General features: G+C 41.7%; 1 protein-coding gene across 2 annotated transcripts; it reads right to left on the bottom strand.

The window, feature by feature from the left end:
• Positions 1-4,330: 4,330 nt before the first annotated feature.
• Positions 4,331-15,629, bottom strand: SUMO2 (small ubiquitin like modifier 2). 2 transcript variants are annotated; one of them, XM_036412153.2, is made up of 4 exons: positions 15,490-15,629; positions 13,801-13,932; positions 9,115-9,186; positions 4,331-4,985 (listed from the first exon to the last, which is right to left on the bottom strand). In XM_036412153.2, the coding sequence occupies exons 1-4, from the start codon at positions 15,508-15,510 to the stop codon at positions 4,923-4,925; spliced, it is 288 nt and encodes a 95-aa protein (XP_036268046.1). In that variant the 5' UTR covers positions 15,511-15,629; the 3' UTR covers positions 4,331-4,922. The 2 variants fall into 2 exon arrangements, with proteins under 2 accessions (XP_036268046.1, XP_036268045.1); XM_036412152.2 differs by lacking the exon at positions 9,115-9,186.
• Between the last annotated feature and the right edge of the window lie 221 nt (positions 15,630-15,850).

Consider the following 15,850-nt stretch of genomic DNA (forward strand, 5'->3'; position numbering starts at 1 on the left):
CACGTTTTTACCTTGAATGTTATCAGCTTTCCCACTACCATTGCAATGAATCCCCCGGCAGTCCAACCTGCCCCGATTTATTCCACAATGCCAGAGGGAGGGGGCAATAACTCTCCCTAGATTCTGAAACTGGGTTTTAACCAAGCTCTCTGATCAGTGCATTTCACTGACATCGATACACACGTATTGGGTTGAACCATGTGAAACCACAGATATTTGACTATTTTAGACCTACAAGAATAGCAACTGCTCAAGTTCAACCACAGTTTAATATATACTCTTTACTATTTTCTACCCTTCTGTTTCACTATTTAAAAACAAATCCTGGTCACGTGCTTTTGAATTTAGTTTAGTGACTGAATTAATGGCCCACTGACGAGTATTTCTAACAAGCTTTATTTCTCAGCCTCAACATTGCAGTATATTTCATAAGCGTATCACTTACGTATGACTTAAACCACACATATTTACACATAAGTTCTGCATCCATCACTCTTAAAGCCAAATTTAGTATGCATCTGTCCATTCTTTTCTTAGCCATATCCTCACCAAAAAAGGGAGGGTGGCAGCCCACCGACACAGCCTAAGTTCTCTTAAAACTCATTTGTCATTACACAAATGCGTGAAGAGGTCTCAAATAATGGAAAATGGCTGTCATGTACTTGCCTTCTCTTTACTCAAAGGTAAACGAAATGGTACATATACTCTACTAAGGTCTGACATACACCCCTCAGGTCCTTTTTAATCACTGAATTATAGAGGGAAAACATAATTCATATTTCCCGACTTCTTCCTCTTTTCAGACTAAGAGCTGAGTAAAACACAACCATGTAGTTTAAGTTTGTCCTCTATACTCAATTCCATGTTATTTCTCTATTTAATAAAACAAACGAAAATGTCCCTGACCCATCTGTCCCGCTCTCCTAAAATGAATTCACCTCCTTAGCAAAAATAGCTAAAAGCCCAGCAGGTGTGGCTCAGTGGTTGAGTGTTAACCTATGAACCAGGAGGTCAGTTTCTCAGGGGAGGGCACATGCCCAGGTTTCGGGCTCCACCCCCAGTGAGGAGCGTGCAGGAGGCAGCTGATCACTGATTCTCTCTCTCTTCCTCCCTTTCTAAAGTCAGTATGTCCTCAGGTGAGGATTAAAAAATTATCCTGAGGAATATTTTTCCTTCAAGACTCACTAGGGCACTATTTAGTATTAAGCATTTATTAAAAAACCTAATGAGACAAGAGACAAAGATCATATTCAGTGGTGTGTTTTTTTTAATAAATAGAAAGTTCTTGGCCAGGACTCTGATTTCTCATTTACAGTAAGTGCAGGCCATCTGATAGATTTAGGTATTCAGGTGAAGCCTCAGCATTCTGTGATAGAGCCTTACTTCACACTGGATATAACAACTTATTTTAATCCTTGCCCAAGGATATATTTTTATTGATTTTTAGAGAGGAAGGGAAACATCAATGCCAGAGAAACATCAGTTAGTTGTCTCCAGCCCCAACCCGAATTGAACCCGAAATCTAGGTAGCCGTGACTGGGAATTGAATCTGCAACCTTTTGGTTTATGGAATGAAGCTCCAAGCAACTGAGCCACCCAGCCAGAGCTGAATAATAACTTGAGAGTTCAGTATGTGGGATGCATTTTCTAGCTAAAACGTATCTAACTTAATCTTCATCATAAGGTGATTAACTCAGGAGTTGTAAGGATGCCTCCCAGAATGGCTTCTCAATTCCACATGCTTTGGAAATACATTTCTGGGGGGGCAATGGTAAGATATGTACACAGATAATAATTTAAAATAAAATTTTTAATTTAACAAATTTTAAAAATATAATTTTAAAGCTCACCCAGTCTGGGGGGGGGGGGGCAATGGTAAGATATGTACACAGATAATAATTTAATTTAAAAAAAAAATTTAAATTTAACAAATTTTAAAAATAAAAAATAAAAGCTCACCCACTCGTTCTAATGAAAAACCAGGATGCAGAATCACTGTTAGTCATATTTAAAAGCAGCAGCAGCCGGGACCAGTTTGGCTCAATGGATAGAGCGTCGGCTTGGGGACTGAAGGGTCCCGGGTTCAATTCCGGTCAAGGGCATGTACCTTGGTTGCAGGCATAACCCCAGTGGGGGGGGTGCAAGAGGCAGCTGATCTGTGACTCTCTCATCGATGTTTCTAACTCTCTATCTCTCTCCCTTTCTCTCTGTACAAAAATCAATAAAATATATTTAAAATAAATAAATTAAATAAAAGCAGCTCAAAAATAACCCTCAGCAGCAGGTAGTCCTCTCCAATATACTATACACCACCACCCCCAAACCCCCATCACCCCCAGCAACACACACACACACACACACACCCCACAAAGATCTTGGAAAAACTCCCTCAAATCCTGAGATTCCACTGTCCACTGACCTGCTGCTGTCACAATTCCCAATGTAATTGCACACTTTACCCATCTCCCATTTCTCCTCCAACTATTCCTTCCCATCTTCCATTCAATCTCACTAAATATGAAGCCAGCCAGAGTTTAGCTAAATTATAAGTTAACCAAAATGGGAGCATAACTCCCATCACTTGAATGTCCCCTCCCAAGCCAAAAGAAAAGAAAAAAATTACTTTCAGTATTTTCAACTCAAACAATTCCACTTTTCAAAGTGACTTTTAAAAAGTACTCCACAAAATTTTTTCCACAAAATATTTGTTTTGGTAGCAACTTATGTGAAATGGTCAAAAGCAACAATCAAGAAGTCCATTTTAAGAACACAAATAAGGTATATACACTGACCCAAATATCAATAAGCTACAACATACTCTATTATTGAACAGTGCCCTTTTCACACATTTCTGGCTCTTTTAATTGTACCAAGTTTTTCTACTATGAAGGAATTTAAAGTCTATCTTCTCCCAACAAGACAAAAACTCCTAGTATTAATTCCTCTAACTGAAGAAAACCCAACTCAAGCCCCCTTCCACATTAAAGTTCTCTGATTTAATCAATTTCAATTTAACTTTAGTTTTTAGAACACCACAAAACTCCATTTAATAGTACCTAGATCAGTAAGTCAAGAGAAATGTGCTTAACTGATCCTTTCTAGGAATTCTTGGGGGCAGGATTCCCACAGTCTCACAGTGTAAGCTATAAAAATGGGTTGGTAGCAAAATAAAAGTTGATTCAAGATCAACGCATATATTGCCCTAGCTGGTTTGGCTCAGTGGATTGAGTGTCGAGTCAGCCTGCGGACTGAAAGGTCCCAGGTTCAATTCCAGTCAAGGGCACATGCCCAGGTTGTAGGCTTGACTCCCAGTGTGGGGCATGAAGGAGGCAGCCAATCAGTGATGATTCTCTCATCATTGATGTTTCTATCTCTCCCTCTCCTTTCCTCTCTGAAATCAATAAATTTTATATATATATATATATATATATATATATATATATATATATATGATTAACATATACATAATAGAGCCAAAAATCTAGAGAATTCCTGATTCTGGGGAAGCTCATTCACTGTGGACATGGGGAATGAAAAGAGATCATGCTGAAAGAGGTACAGTGAATTAAGTGAATGACGTGGATTATAGCATATGGGGAATTGATCCAATAAGACCACATCGGTAGGTTAGCAGGGGTGGGAATTGTTTGAGAACCAGTTTGGAGAATTCAATTGGGATTAACAGGCAGTAGGAAACATCTCTAGTCCCAGTTTTATAACCATATAGCTGTGACAACTCTGGATCAGTTTTCTCACCTCTAAAACAGGAGTTAAGAATTAGATCATCTTCTTTATCTTTCCTGCTCAAATGATCTTTCCCCATACATTTGAAGACAGTAATGACCTGTATATTTAATGCTAAGAGAAATATATGTAGATAAACATTTTCTGTCCTTCAACATCCTTAAATAAGAAACAGACTAGATTCTATTTTAGATTAGGGCATACTCATAAAAGTGAAAGCTAGAGAAGTGACGTATCAGCAGTTAGCTAAAGCAGGACCTTTTTTCTAGCTGCATTTACTAAGACCTCAGGAAATGGTTTACAGAAAAGAATGCTTGAGAGTAAATCCACACAGTATGACCTTTTTTTTTTTTTTTTTGCTATTAAAGTTGCATATTTGGACCTAAGCTTTTTGAACAAAGAGGAGGCTGGAACATCCGTTTATAGTCACTTTTATGACTTTGTTACTCTGTTTTGCATTAGTCTGTCAGAAATAAAAATTTCTATTTCTTCCTTTAAATGTTACTTCTAACAGGCCTATTGATCTCATGTTTTTTTCCTAAACTTCAATTTTCTTATTTAATATCCTCAGAATAAAGAGAACAGCTCATTTTAAACAAGAAGTTTATTTAAACAACAAGACACTTGACTCGAAGGGAAAACTATCTAGGATTCATTTTTTAGAGTAATTTATCCCTACTTAAAGACAGATTGCCCTACATGTAACAGCTACGTACAAAAAAGTTATAAAATTGTCCTTGGTTTTACAATGATAAATGAAAAACATTAAAATTCTCCAATCAAACAAGGTATGCAAGAATTTTTATGTTGTTCTTTTTTTGTTAAACAGTGAGAGCAAAATAACTTACTGGAATATAAAGATAGAGCTGAATGAGCATGCCACTAATGGAGAAAGGGGGTGTTTTCACAGAACCAGTATTTTTCCCCGTCCCGTCTCCATTTGATGTAGATCAAAACACACCATTGGCCATTTAGTTAAAAAAAAAAAATGCAAATGCTTGTGCACATACACCAGTTACTTTATGTACAATAAAGGAATGGGGAAGGGGAAATGAAAGAATAGAGAAAACTATACTGTAGTAGTCAGATGTGTTGAAACCAAATTGCAGTTTTCTAATTGAGAATGTCTTCTTGGTCTGGAGGAACAGAGTTCTGGAGTAAAGTAGCAGGTTCCCTTTTTAGTAGACACCTCCTGTCTGCTGCTGGAACACATCAATTGTATCTTCATCCTCCATTTCCAACTGGCATAAAGGAAAAAAAGCCACTGATAATTCAGCTCTTAAAATTTATAACTATCAGACCTAAATATCCTGAAAAACTGCACAAGTGTCACCCAATTCTAGTTTTGGTTATTTTAGACATCCCAGACACTAACTTAGTTAGCATCTCAGCTTTAAGTAATTTTTCAATTGGTATCCTTTTTTTATTTTTATTTTTTAAAATGTATTTTTATTGATATTTTACAGAGAGGAAGGGAGAGGGATAGAGAGTTAGTAACATCAATGAGAGAGACATCGATCAGCTGCCTCCTGCACACTCCCCACGGGGGATGTGCAGGCAATCAAGGTACATGCCCTTGACCGGAATCGAACCTGAGCCAAACCAGTTAGGGCTGGTATCCTTTTTTAATGAAGATTATAGAGAACTTAGCTTTTAAGTTAAAAACTGAACATGTCTATGAGTTAAATCATCTCCTTTGAGTACTGAAAATAAGAGTGATGCGTGTAAAGGATCTCACTATGTTGTTTAGATGAGCAAGAATGGAAATAACCTGCCAGGACCAGTTGGGTCCCCGGTTCGATTACAGTCAAGGGCATGTTCCTTGGTTGCGGGCACATCCCCAGTAGGGGGTGTTCAAGAGGCAGCTGATTGATGACTCTCATCGATGTTTCTAACTATCTCTCTCCCTTCCTCTCTGTATAAAATCAATAAAATATATTAAAAAAAAAAAAAGAATGGAAATAACCTAAGTATCACTAGAAACCCAAAGAAATACTATACATTCATAATGAACTATCACATAACTGTTATTAAAGAATAAGCAGATTTACATGTGAAGTAGAAATATCCCTAGAATACTAAAAACATTTATAAACTAGGCAACATTTGTGTTTTTTAAAAAAATTTTGATTTTTTTTTTTTTTTTTAGAGAGGAAGGGAGAGAGCTAGAAACATCGATGAGAGAGAAACATCGATCAGCTGCCTCCTGCACGCCCCCCACTGGAGATGAGCCCACAACTAAGGTACTTGCCGGTGACCGGAATCGAACCTGGGACCCTTCAGTCCGCAGGCCAATGCTCTATCCACTGAGCCAAACCTGTTTTGGCAACATTTGTGTTTTTAAAAGTATGTGTGAGTGAGTGAGAGTGAGAGAGAGAGAGAGAGAGAGAGAGAGAGAGAGAGAGAGAGAGAGAGAGAGTGTGTGTGTGTGTGTGTGTGTGTGTGTGTACATGAGCATATCTTTCCCTATGTATAAAACAGTGGTTGCCTCTATGCAGTAAGGAAAAGGAACGGGCAAGAAGAAACTTGTGTTGTGTTTAAGTTAATTTCAACTTTAAAATGCTATTCACAAATTAAGTTTGCAAGTTTCACTACCCATATATTATACACAAAACAACCATGTTGATAATAGGAAGGTACCAGAACCTGTAAACTGCAGGAGTGGGGAATCATTTTTCTGCCAAGGGCCACTTAAATATTTATAACATCATTCTCAGGCCATACAAAATTATCAACTTAGAAACATTAGCCTGCTATGTTTGGTCAAACATTTAATTAACTCACCCCTAATACCTTGGCAGGGCCAGACCGAATGATTTCTCCAGCTGTAGTTCCCCACCCCTGCTGTAAAGTAAATAACCTTTGTAACAGTTTATTATGCTGACAATTACCCTTAAAAACTGGTAATTTTGCAAATAAAATAATCTTGAGCACCTAACAAAGGGAGCTGTTTCTAACCAAGTTCAAATATACTCAAAGGAGAGCTAAGGCATTAAAATATTAATAACTGAGTCTCAATTCCCTTTGTAAAAAGGCACAGCATTCAGTTATGAGAATTAAATGAGTTGAAGAAATTATTTAACAGAATGATGGGCACCATAATTATACTGCTATTAAAACTGGCTGATGAGGCTTTCTGATTTACAGTTCTTCTATTTCATATTGGAAAAACAATTCTAAAACAAGTCAATTTCATTCTAAAATGAATTCAATTCTAAATTCATTGGAAGATTTTGTAATGCAGGCCTGAACAAATCCCCCTCACAGTTTAGTATTTACAGTTAGCATAGTAGACTAGCCTTAGAACTGTTTTCTGGTGGGGGCTGAGGGCTTCACAAAACAGAAAATACATTCTAATCATCAGACTTTAGCTTAATGAATTCTTTTTATTCTTTTAAAACCACCAATTCAGGCCTACCGGGGATGCAAAAACAAACAAAACCACAAAATCAAAAAAACACACACATCCAAACAGATCTTCAGCCTATCTACTGAAACTATTGGCATTTTAAATTTTATAGTGAAACTTTAAATGCTTTTAAAAGGTAAAAGAGCTTTTTCTCTTTCATCAAGAGAATTCAGCTCACCCTAGCCGATTTAGTTCAGTGGTTAGAACATCAGCCTATGGACTGAAGGGTCCTAGGGGTTGGATTTCGGTCAAGGGCACAGGCCCATGTTTTAGGCGCAATCGTCAGTAGAGGGTGTGCAGGAGGCAGCTGATTGATTCTCTCTCATCATTGATGTTTCTCTCGTTTCCTCTCTGAAATCAATAAAAAATGTGTATTTAAAAATAGAATGCAGCTCCACCTTGTGGTTATGGACTCTAATTGCTTCTTAGAGACTCACCAACAGAATTTCTTCAAATTTTCCCTCAAGTATAATTCATAGATATTTGTGTTTTTAAGATTATCAAGGAAGCCACAATCTTGATGTGCTGCTTCACTCTTACCATATTTTTTGATATATTTTATTTATTTTTTTTAGAGAAGGAAGAGGGATAGTTAGAAACATCAATCAGCTGCCTCCTGCACATCCCTTACTGGGGATGTGCCTGCAACCAAGGTAAATGCCCTTGACCAGAATTGAACATGGACCCTTCAGTCTGCAGGCACAATCTGCTGAGCCAATCGGGTTAGGGCCACACATACCATTTGTGGTTTTTATGGCGTGATAAAAAAATTTTTCAAAAATACTCAGACTCTAATTTAAATTTCCAAAGTGAAATTCTTAACTGGAACTTGAAAAGGTAAAAAGAAACAAAAGCTTACAATATGACCGACCAAGATAGGTAAAGATAAAGGGATCAGACAGCATCACCTTTTTTTGTTGTTAATCCCCACCTGAGGATATTTTTTTCCATTGATTCTTAGAGAATGGAAGGAGGTGGGGGAGAGGGAGGGAGCAGCTGGGGTGAAAAGAAGAGAGTGAGGGAGAGGAAGGAGGGGGCGGGGAAAGAGAGAGAGAAACATACAGCTGTTCCATCTATTGGTTGCATCCCACACAGGGCCAGGATCCAGATGGAACCTGCATCCAAGGTGCAAGCCCTTCACCGAACCAACACTCTGATCACTGAGCGACGTGGGCCAGGGCTGCATCAGATTTTGTAGTGAGTTCTGGCAAGCCACTTACTGTCACAGCCCCCACTCTCAAAAAACTTGCAGCCGAAACCGGTTTGGCGAAGTGGATAGAGCTTTAGCCTGCGGATTGAAAGGTCCCAGGTTCGATTCCTGTCAAGGGCATGTACCTTATTGCGGGCACATCCCAGTAAGGGGTGTGGGCAGCTGATAGATGATTCTCTCTCATTGATGTTTCTAACTCTATATCCCTCTCTCTTCCTCTCTGTAAAAAAAAATCAATAAATTATATTAAATAAAAACAAACTTGCAATTGTCCCACAGGTATGGCTCAGTGGTTGAGGGTCAACCTATGAACCAGGAGGTCACAGTTTGATTCCCAGTCAGGGCTCATGTCCTGGTTGCCAGCTTGATCCCCAGAGTGGGGTGAGCAGGAGGCAGTGATTCAACGATTCTCTCTCATTATTGATGTTTCCATCTTTCTCCCCATCTATCTTACTCTCTGAAATCAATAAACATTCTGAAAAAAAGGACAATTAAAAAAAATGGGTTAAAGTAAAACTAAATGACATATTTGTTTTACTGAGTGATAACCAGATATTTTAAAACCAGTGGCATTTCCTCAATCTATTCCTGTTTTTTTTTTCTTTCTATTCCCCCTTGATCATCTTTTACATAGCTTTGAATTGTGATATAGAACTATATTTCAACATCTAAAAGTTAACAAATAAACAAAGCTGTTAAGCAAATTACAAAAAAAATTGACTTTTTTTCTAGTTAACACAGAGATTTTTACCTGTGCAGGTGTGTCTGTTTCATTGATTGGCTGCCCGTCAAATCGGAATCTGATCTGCCTCATTGACAAACCCTGTACAAGAGAAGTTAAAAGCATCTTACTGCAAACAATAATAAAACTATGTGCATATTTAGCCACAAATGTATTAAATGAGACATGAATACATTTGCTACCAATGTTTCTATGAGTAAAAAGACTTGGGATGACTTTTACTTTCTTTCAATTATGTCTAATTTTCTTTGGAAAAATAAAAGTTCTTCTTTAAAAAAAAGCTGTACTGCTTTTGAGATCGTAGCTAATCCAACCCTGAATAGATCAGACCTAGAGTTAAACTGTGCATTTAAATAAGATACTAAAAGGAAACTTGAGTTAACTGATGCCCACAGCAATATTCCTCAATGCATGTTCCAGAGATCCTGAAACAGGAGTGGGAAAGGGGGAGAAGGAGCAAAGCATCAAAGCTGTTGAGAACTGCAGCCAAATGAAGACAAGATAGAAAAATTCAGTATCTTGCCAAAACCGGTTTGGCTCAATGGTAGAGCATCGGTCTGCGGACTGAAAGGTCCCGGGTTCGATTCAAGTCAAGGGCATGTACATTGGTTGCAGGCACATCCCTGGTGGGGGGTGTGCAAGAGGCAGCTGGTCGATGTTTCTCTCTCATCGACGTTTCTAGTTCTCTATCACTCTCTCCTCCTCTCTGTAAAAAATCAATAAAATATATTTTTTTAAAAAAGAAAACTACAGTATCTTTGGAGGTATGGTATAAATATATTAACTTGATAGCTTTCTAGAAAGCATCTTACAAGAAGCCACTCAATATGATGCTAAAACTATAATTGTTACACAAAAACCATACTTCAATGAATATAGTTTAAATCACATGTGTCAAACACAAGGCCCGCGGGCCAAATCCGTCCCACCAGGCCTTGCAATGTGGCCCGCAACGTGCTGTCATCACTGCACTCCGCTGCGTTTCCATCACAATGACAGTTTATGACTGTTCAGTAAACCATTCGGCCCGCGATTTAGGCTGGATTTTAGATTTTGGCCCCTTCTCTGATTGAGTTCGACACCCCTAGTTTAAATCCTCACCTGAGGGTATGTTTATATTGACTTTTGGGGTTGTTTTTTTTTAGAGAGGAAGGGAGAAAAAGGGAGAGGGAGGGAAGGGGGAGAGAGAAAAACATCTTACAAGGCTGCCTCCCACAGGCCCCTAGACTGGGAATGGAACCTGCAATAGGATGACACTCCAATTCACTGAGTTCTAGAAGCCAGGGATCTATTTAAAATTAAACCACATTCTTAGAACTAAAAATATTCCAAGTGCTGATCAAATACTTATGTAACACCTCTATTCTCTTAACAAGGGTTTGCTGAATCTGACTTTAAACTATCTGTAACATGAAGGTCATAATACTCTTCTTTAAAACTCTATAGACACATACCACTACAGACTAGCCCTTGCCCGTCTTGAAGATTACAAGCAATCCTTCATCAGGTAGGTGAAATTCCTCATGACTTTTTATTTTAATTAGCGATTTCAAAAGGAATCACTAATTCAAAGCATTAATTACCAAGTTTTACATATTTAAAAACACTCCACTGAAGATTGTGCTTCAACAAAATATCAAGCACCTTCTATATGCCGGTTCTTCCTCCACTACAGCCAGTGGTAAGGTCATATAAGGACAATGGTGCAGCCATTCAAAATAAAAGGGGGGGAAAGGCAGGGCCAGAACATAAGCAAACTGTATTTATTTTGTTTTAAACTTCACCCAAGGATGTTTTTTATTGATTTTAGTCAGAAACATCAATGTGAAGCATCCGTATGTGCCCCGACCAGGGATTGAGCCCAAAACCTTTGGGTGTAAGACAAGATACTTCAACCAACTGAACCACCCAGCCAGGAGTGTATTCCTTTAATGCCACCTGTTTATATGCTTCCCCCCCCCCCTTATATTTTCATTGATTTCAGAGGGGAAGGGAGAGGGACAGATAGAAACATCAATGATGAGAATCATTGATGGGCTGCCTCCTGCAGGCCCCCACTGGGGATCAAGCCCGCAACCTGTGTGTGTCCTTGACCAGAATCGAAACCAGAACCCTTCAGTCCGAAGGCCAATGCTCTATCCACTGAGCCAAACTGCCTAGGCTATATGCTTTTCTTTATCAACAAAATATTCTGCTATGGAGCAAAAGTCCAAAATTCAGAAGACTTTTCATTAAGGTTCCATAAGCCTTGTAAATTCAAACAAGGAATTTACATTAAACCAGTACTTGAGCTCCTGAATAAATCTCGTCCCTGAGCTTTAGAGTTGTGCCTGAATAGTTGTGTGAGCTTATCTCTTTGGGTCCATTTTCTCATTTCACAAAAATGAATTGGAATAATCCAATAAATCTGTGCCCTCTGAAACCACCTGACACTCCATGAAATAATCTGTAGGGTATATCCACACTACAGTGGGAAGACTTTGTGGCTGACATAAAGTAGGCAAACTTGCCGAAACTCGTTTGGCTCTGTGGATAGCGAGTCAGCCTATGGACTGAAGGGTCCCAGGTTTGATTCTGGTCAAGGGCATGTATCTTGGTTTCCAGCACATCACCAGTAGGGGGTGTGCAGGAGGCAGCTGATGGATGTTTCTCTCATCAATGTTTCTAGCTCTTTGTCCCTCTCCCTTCCTCTCTGAAATCAGTAAAAATAAATAATGACCCCAAGGTATTGGCTTTCACAACAATGTTAACTATTGCTATTTACTTAGTGGGGACACCAGAGAAGATTTCTAGAAGTAAAATCAAGAGTCCTCTTTTGGATGTTCAGTTTGAGATGCCCATTATACATCCACTGAAACTCCAGACTCACCATATCTTCAAATGTGTTCATTACAAAGTTAATATGCAGATTCAATTAATCTTGATAGCAAATCCATGGTCAAGAATTTTCAACTGCCAAGTGTAGGTATGGGCTATTAAAAGGCAAGGAGTCAGCCAGGCCGGTGTGGCCTGGTGGTTGAGTGTTGACCTATGAACCAAAGGTTGAGTTTGATTTCTAGTCAGGAACACGCCCAGGTTGTGGGTTCCATCCTCAGTAGGGAGCATGCTAGAGGCAGTATCTCAGCAATGTTTCTACCTCTCTAGCCTCTCCCTTCCTCACTCTCTAAAATCAATTAAAAAATAAAAATAATGAAAAAGCTAAAATTTAGCCCTGGCCATTACTCAGTTTGTTATAACATTGTCCCTATACACCAAGGATGCAGGTTGGATCCCCAGAGAATATACAAAAATTGACCAATGAATGCATAAGTGGAACAAATCAGTATTTCTCTCTCTCTTCCTCTCTCTAAAAAAATCAATGTTAAATAGCTAAAATTTAATAGTAGAGAAAACTTAAGATACACAGAAAATTTTGTTGAAAACCAGCAAATTTAAGCATGCGTTTGTGTTCTATATAAGGTTTGGCAACATAAAACTTCTACAAAATGATTAGCTTTAAAAATTCCCCTGTAATCTGAAGGGGAACTTGTGTTCAAATATGAAAGGTGCCAGTGCAAAAAAAAAATCTTTAGCACAATTAAAAAGTACATATTCACTAACTAATAGGGGAATTTCACCAAAATTCTTCAAATAAGAGTATACAGAGGACCTGGCTGGATAGATGTTGGTAAGAGTGTCACTGATACACCAAGATTGTGTGTTCAATTCCTGGTCAGGGAACATACAAGAGCCAAACCAATAAATGCATATGTAAGTGGGACAATAAATTTGTTTCTCTCTACCCCCATTTCCTGTCTAAAATCAAGAAATAAAAATTTTAAAAATACTTCTGCCAAGTCACTTATGTAGGTACTAGAGTTTCTGTTATACTTGCAAAAGTCATTTTTTAAAGATGCCTTTGTATTGTTACTCATCACGGAGGGAAGCTTCATTGTCTTACAGCTTACATTTACCTCCCAGCATCTGTATATTTCTGCTTCCTCTTTATTTTTTTAAAGGTATTTTTATTGATTTCAGAGAGGAAGGAAGAGGGAGAGAGAGAAACATCAATGATGAGAGAGAATCATGGATTAGCTGCCTCCTGCAAGTCCCCACTGGGGATGGAGCCCACAACCTGGGCATGTGCCCTTGACCAGAATCGAACCTGGGACATATCAGTTCGCAGGCCAGCTCGGGTAGGTTAAATTTCTTGACATCCACTATTAGTGTAAAAAAGAGAATATTAACATTTTACACGCTTCAGGAAAATTGCAATGTCCTTAAACTCACTTAAAAAAAAAAAACAAAAAAAAAAACCTCACATTTAATTGTATTTCCAAACTGGTCAAAATAGTTTTGACATAAGACAAATCTGAAATGAACAGAGCCTGACAAAAAATTTTACTATGTTCATCCTTATATTCTTATATCACCTTGGAAACAAATCATGTGTTGTGAGTATAATTTGATGCACTTGTGGCACAGGACTAGACTCTAGTCATATATTAACCAACCCATCCTCAGGGTTTCCATGAAGAATCAATATACCAAGTCCAAGTGTATGATAAAACTGATGTCAAATACATAAGGGCATATTCATTCTACCAAAGTCAGTGTACTTATTATGTTAGTCTCCTTTCTATTCTCATGAAAATAAGGTTTGTTTTTTATTTAAGTAAGTTTTATTCAGTGAAAGTGCTTGTGCCAGTTCCTCACCTGTCGTTCACAATAGGCTTTCATTAGTTTACTAAGTGGTGTATGCCTCTTAATCTTAAACTGCACCACAGAACCATCCTGCCCCGCCACCTTCAAATTAATATGATCGTTGTTCTCAGTCTTGACTCCTTCCTGTTGAAAGAAAAATAAAAGTACAATTTGGAAAATGTGAAAAAACAAACACCTTTTTAAAGCAGCTGCAGCCCAAGTTGCTTCAGGAATCAACAGGTTTCTCATGCTGTACATGATACAAGAGCATACAGCTGTTTCCAGCCGCTGAAATCAATCTGAAAAGATGAGAAACCCTGAGGTGACATTGCATAGCTGTCTGCCACAGACACAGAAACGAAGCCTCGTGCAGGACTAGCGATCAGTGGCAGCAATGGACTTTTAAAGATGAGCCCCACTCCATCCATTCACTCCGGGGCTCTCTTTAATTGTCTAAAAGGGCATATCCGGTCACTTTCAAAATCTACCTTTTCCCTTAAAAAATTAAAAACGAGCGTCCTTTCCCTTTTCAAAGTACAGGTGCAGGGGAACAAACTCAAAACTCGTTCAAGTTACCAAACTCAATCTGATGACTTAAATCTCAAGTCCCATTACCAAAACTCACGCAGGAGCAAATATCCTGATTTCCCTCCGAAGCGGAGGTGGTAACTCAGAACCACCATTACCGTTCGCCTCTGCTTGCAGCTTCATTTTGTTTGTTTTCGGTGGAGGGCCCTCTTGCTCCCCTCCCCTTTGTTGACATGAGTCAAATGCAGTTTATTCCAGGTCTTCCCCGCCGATTCCCACCGAACCTGAAGTTCACCCAGATCCGGGGCACCAGGAATCCTGTCGCCCCTCCATCACTTCAGAAAGGAAGTGGGGTGAGAGGGGGGTGTCCCGAACCAAACCGAGCCGCACGGGGAGCCCCGGGCGCCAGGTGGGAGGTGGAAGGCGCGCCGGGTCCTCCCGGGAAAAGCCTCCTCGGCGCTCAGAACCCGCGGAAAAAGTTAAGCCCGAAGTCTCCGCGCGGACACCCACCCCGACTTCTCGGAAGCACATGGCCCCCGAGGTGAGGGGCCGTTTCACACCGAGAAGCCCCTACCCCTCCCCCCCCCGGGGGGGGCCCGAGGCCATTAAACTGGGACGCGCTCCCCGGGAACCCCGGCCCCGCAGGACCGCCGGCCGCCATCCGGCTTCCGAGCCGCCGGCGCCCATTGATCGCCGCCGCGGCCCGAGGCCGGGCCCCCGGCCGCCCGCGCCGCTCATCCCCGCGGGGAAGTCCCGGCCGAGGGAACTCCCCGCCGCCGCGGAGGCGGCAGCACCCGCCTCGGCGCCGCTCGGGGTCCGCGGAGGGTGGGGACCCCGCGCGCCCCAACGCCCCTCCTCCCGCGCGCCCGCCGCCGCCCGGAGCCCCGCTCGCAGCCGTTGGCCTGCGGGCGCCCGCGATCCGCCCGCCCCACTCGCGCCGGCGCGCACTCTGAGGCGGCCGGGGGCGGGGGAGGCCGCGCAGCCTCCTCCGGCGCGGGCGGGCGGGCGGAAGAGGGGAGGGAGGAAAATGGCGCGGAACGCCCGGGCCTGAGCCGCGGCCGGCCCGTGAGGGACCCGGGAAGGCGCGGGGAGCCCGCGGCGGCGCGGACTGGAGACCAGCCCGCGCCGTGACCCCGCCGTGCGGCGAGGCGAGGCGGCCGGCGCCGGACTCACCTTGGGCTTTTCGTCGGCCATGGCGAGCGCCGGGGTCTCCTCAGCTGCCGCTTCACAAAAGAGGCACCAGGTCCGCACCAAACGAGCACACAGGCGGCACCAGGAGCGGCAGAAGAAGGAGGCGGCAGCGGTGGAGGAGGGAGAGGGCGCGCGCACGCCGTGCGCTCCCTCCCCCCGCCCTGCGTGCGCGAGCACGAGCCGCCGCGGCTCCCCATTGGCTGCCGCCTCGCGGGAGCGCGCAACGCTTACATAACCGCCCCGCGCCCCCGCCCCGCGCCGCCGCGGCCCGGGCCCGGCGCCTGCCCGGCCGTCGGGAAGAGGCGCGGACACGCGCACCCGGCCCGCCGCGGGGGCGCGCCTG

This window comes from Pipistrellus kuhlii, unplaced genomic scaffold, assembly GCF_014108245.1.
Source record: "Pipistrellus kuhlii isolate mPipKuh1 unplaced genomic scaffold, mPipKuh1.p scaffold_m20_p_44, whole genome shotgun sequence".
Classification (NCBI taxonomy): domain Eukaryota; kingdom Metazoa; phylum Chordata; class Mammalia; order Chiroptera; family Vespertilionidae; genus Pipistrellus; species Pipistrellus kuhlii.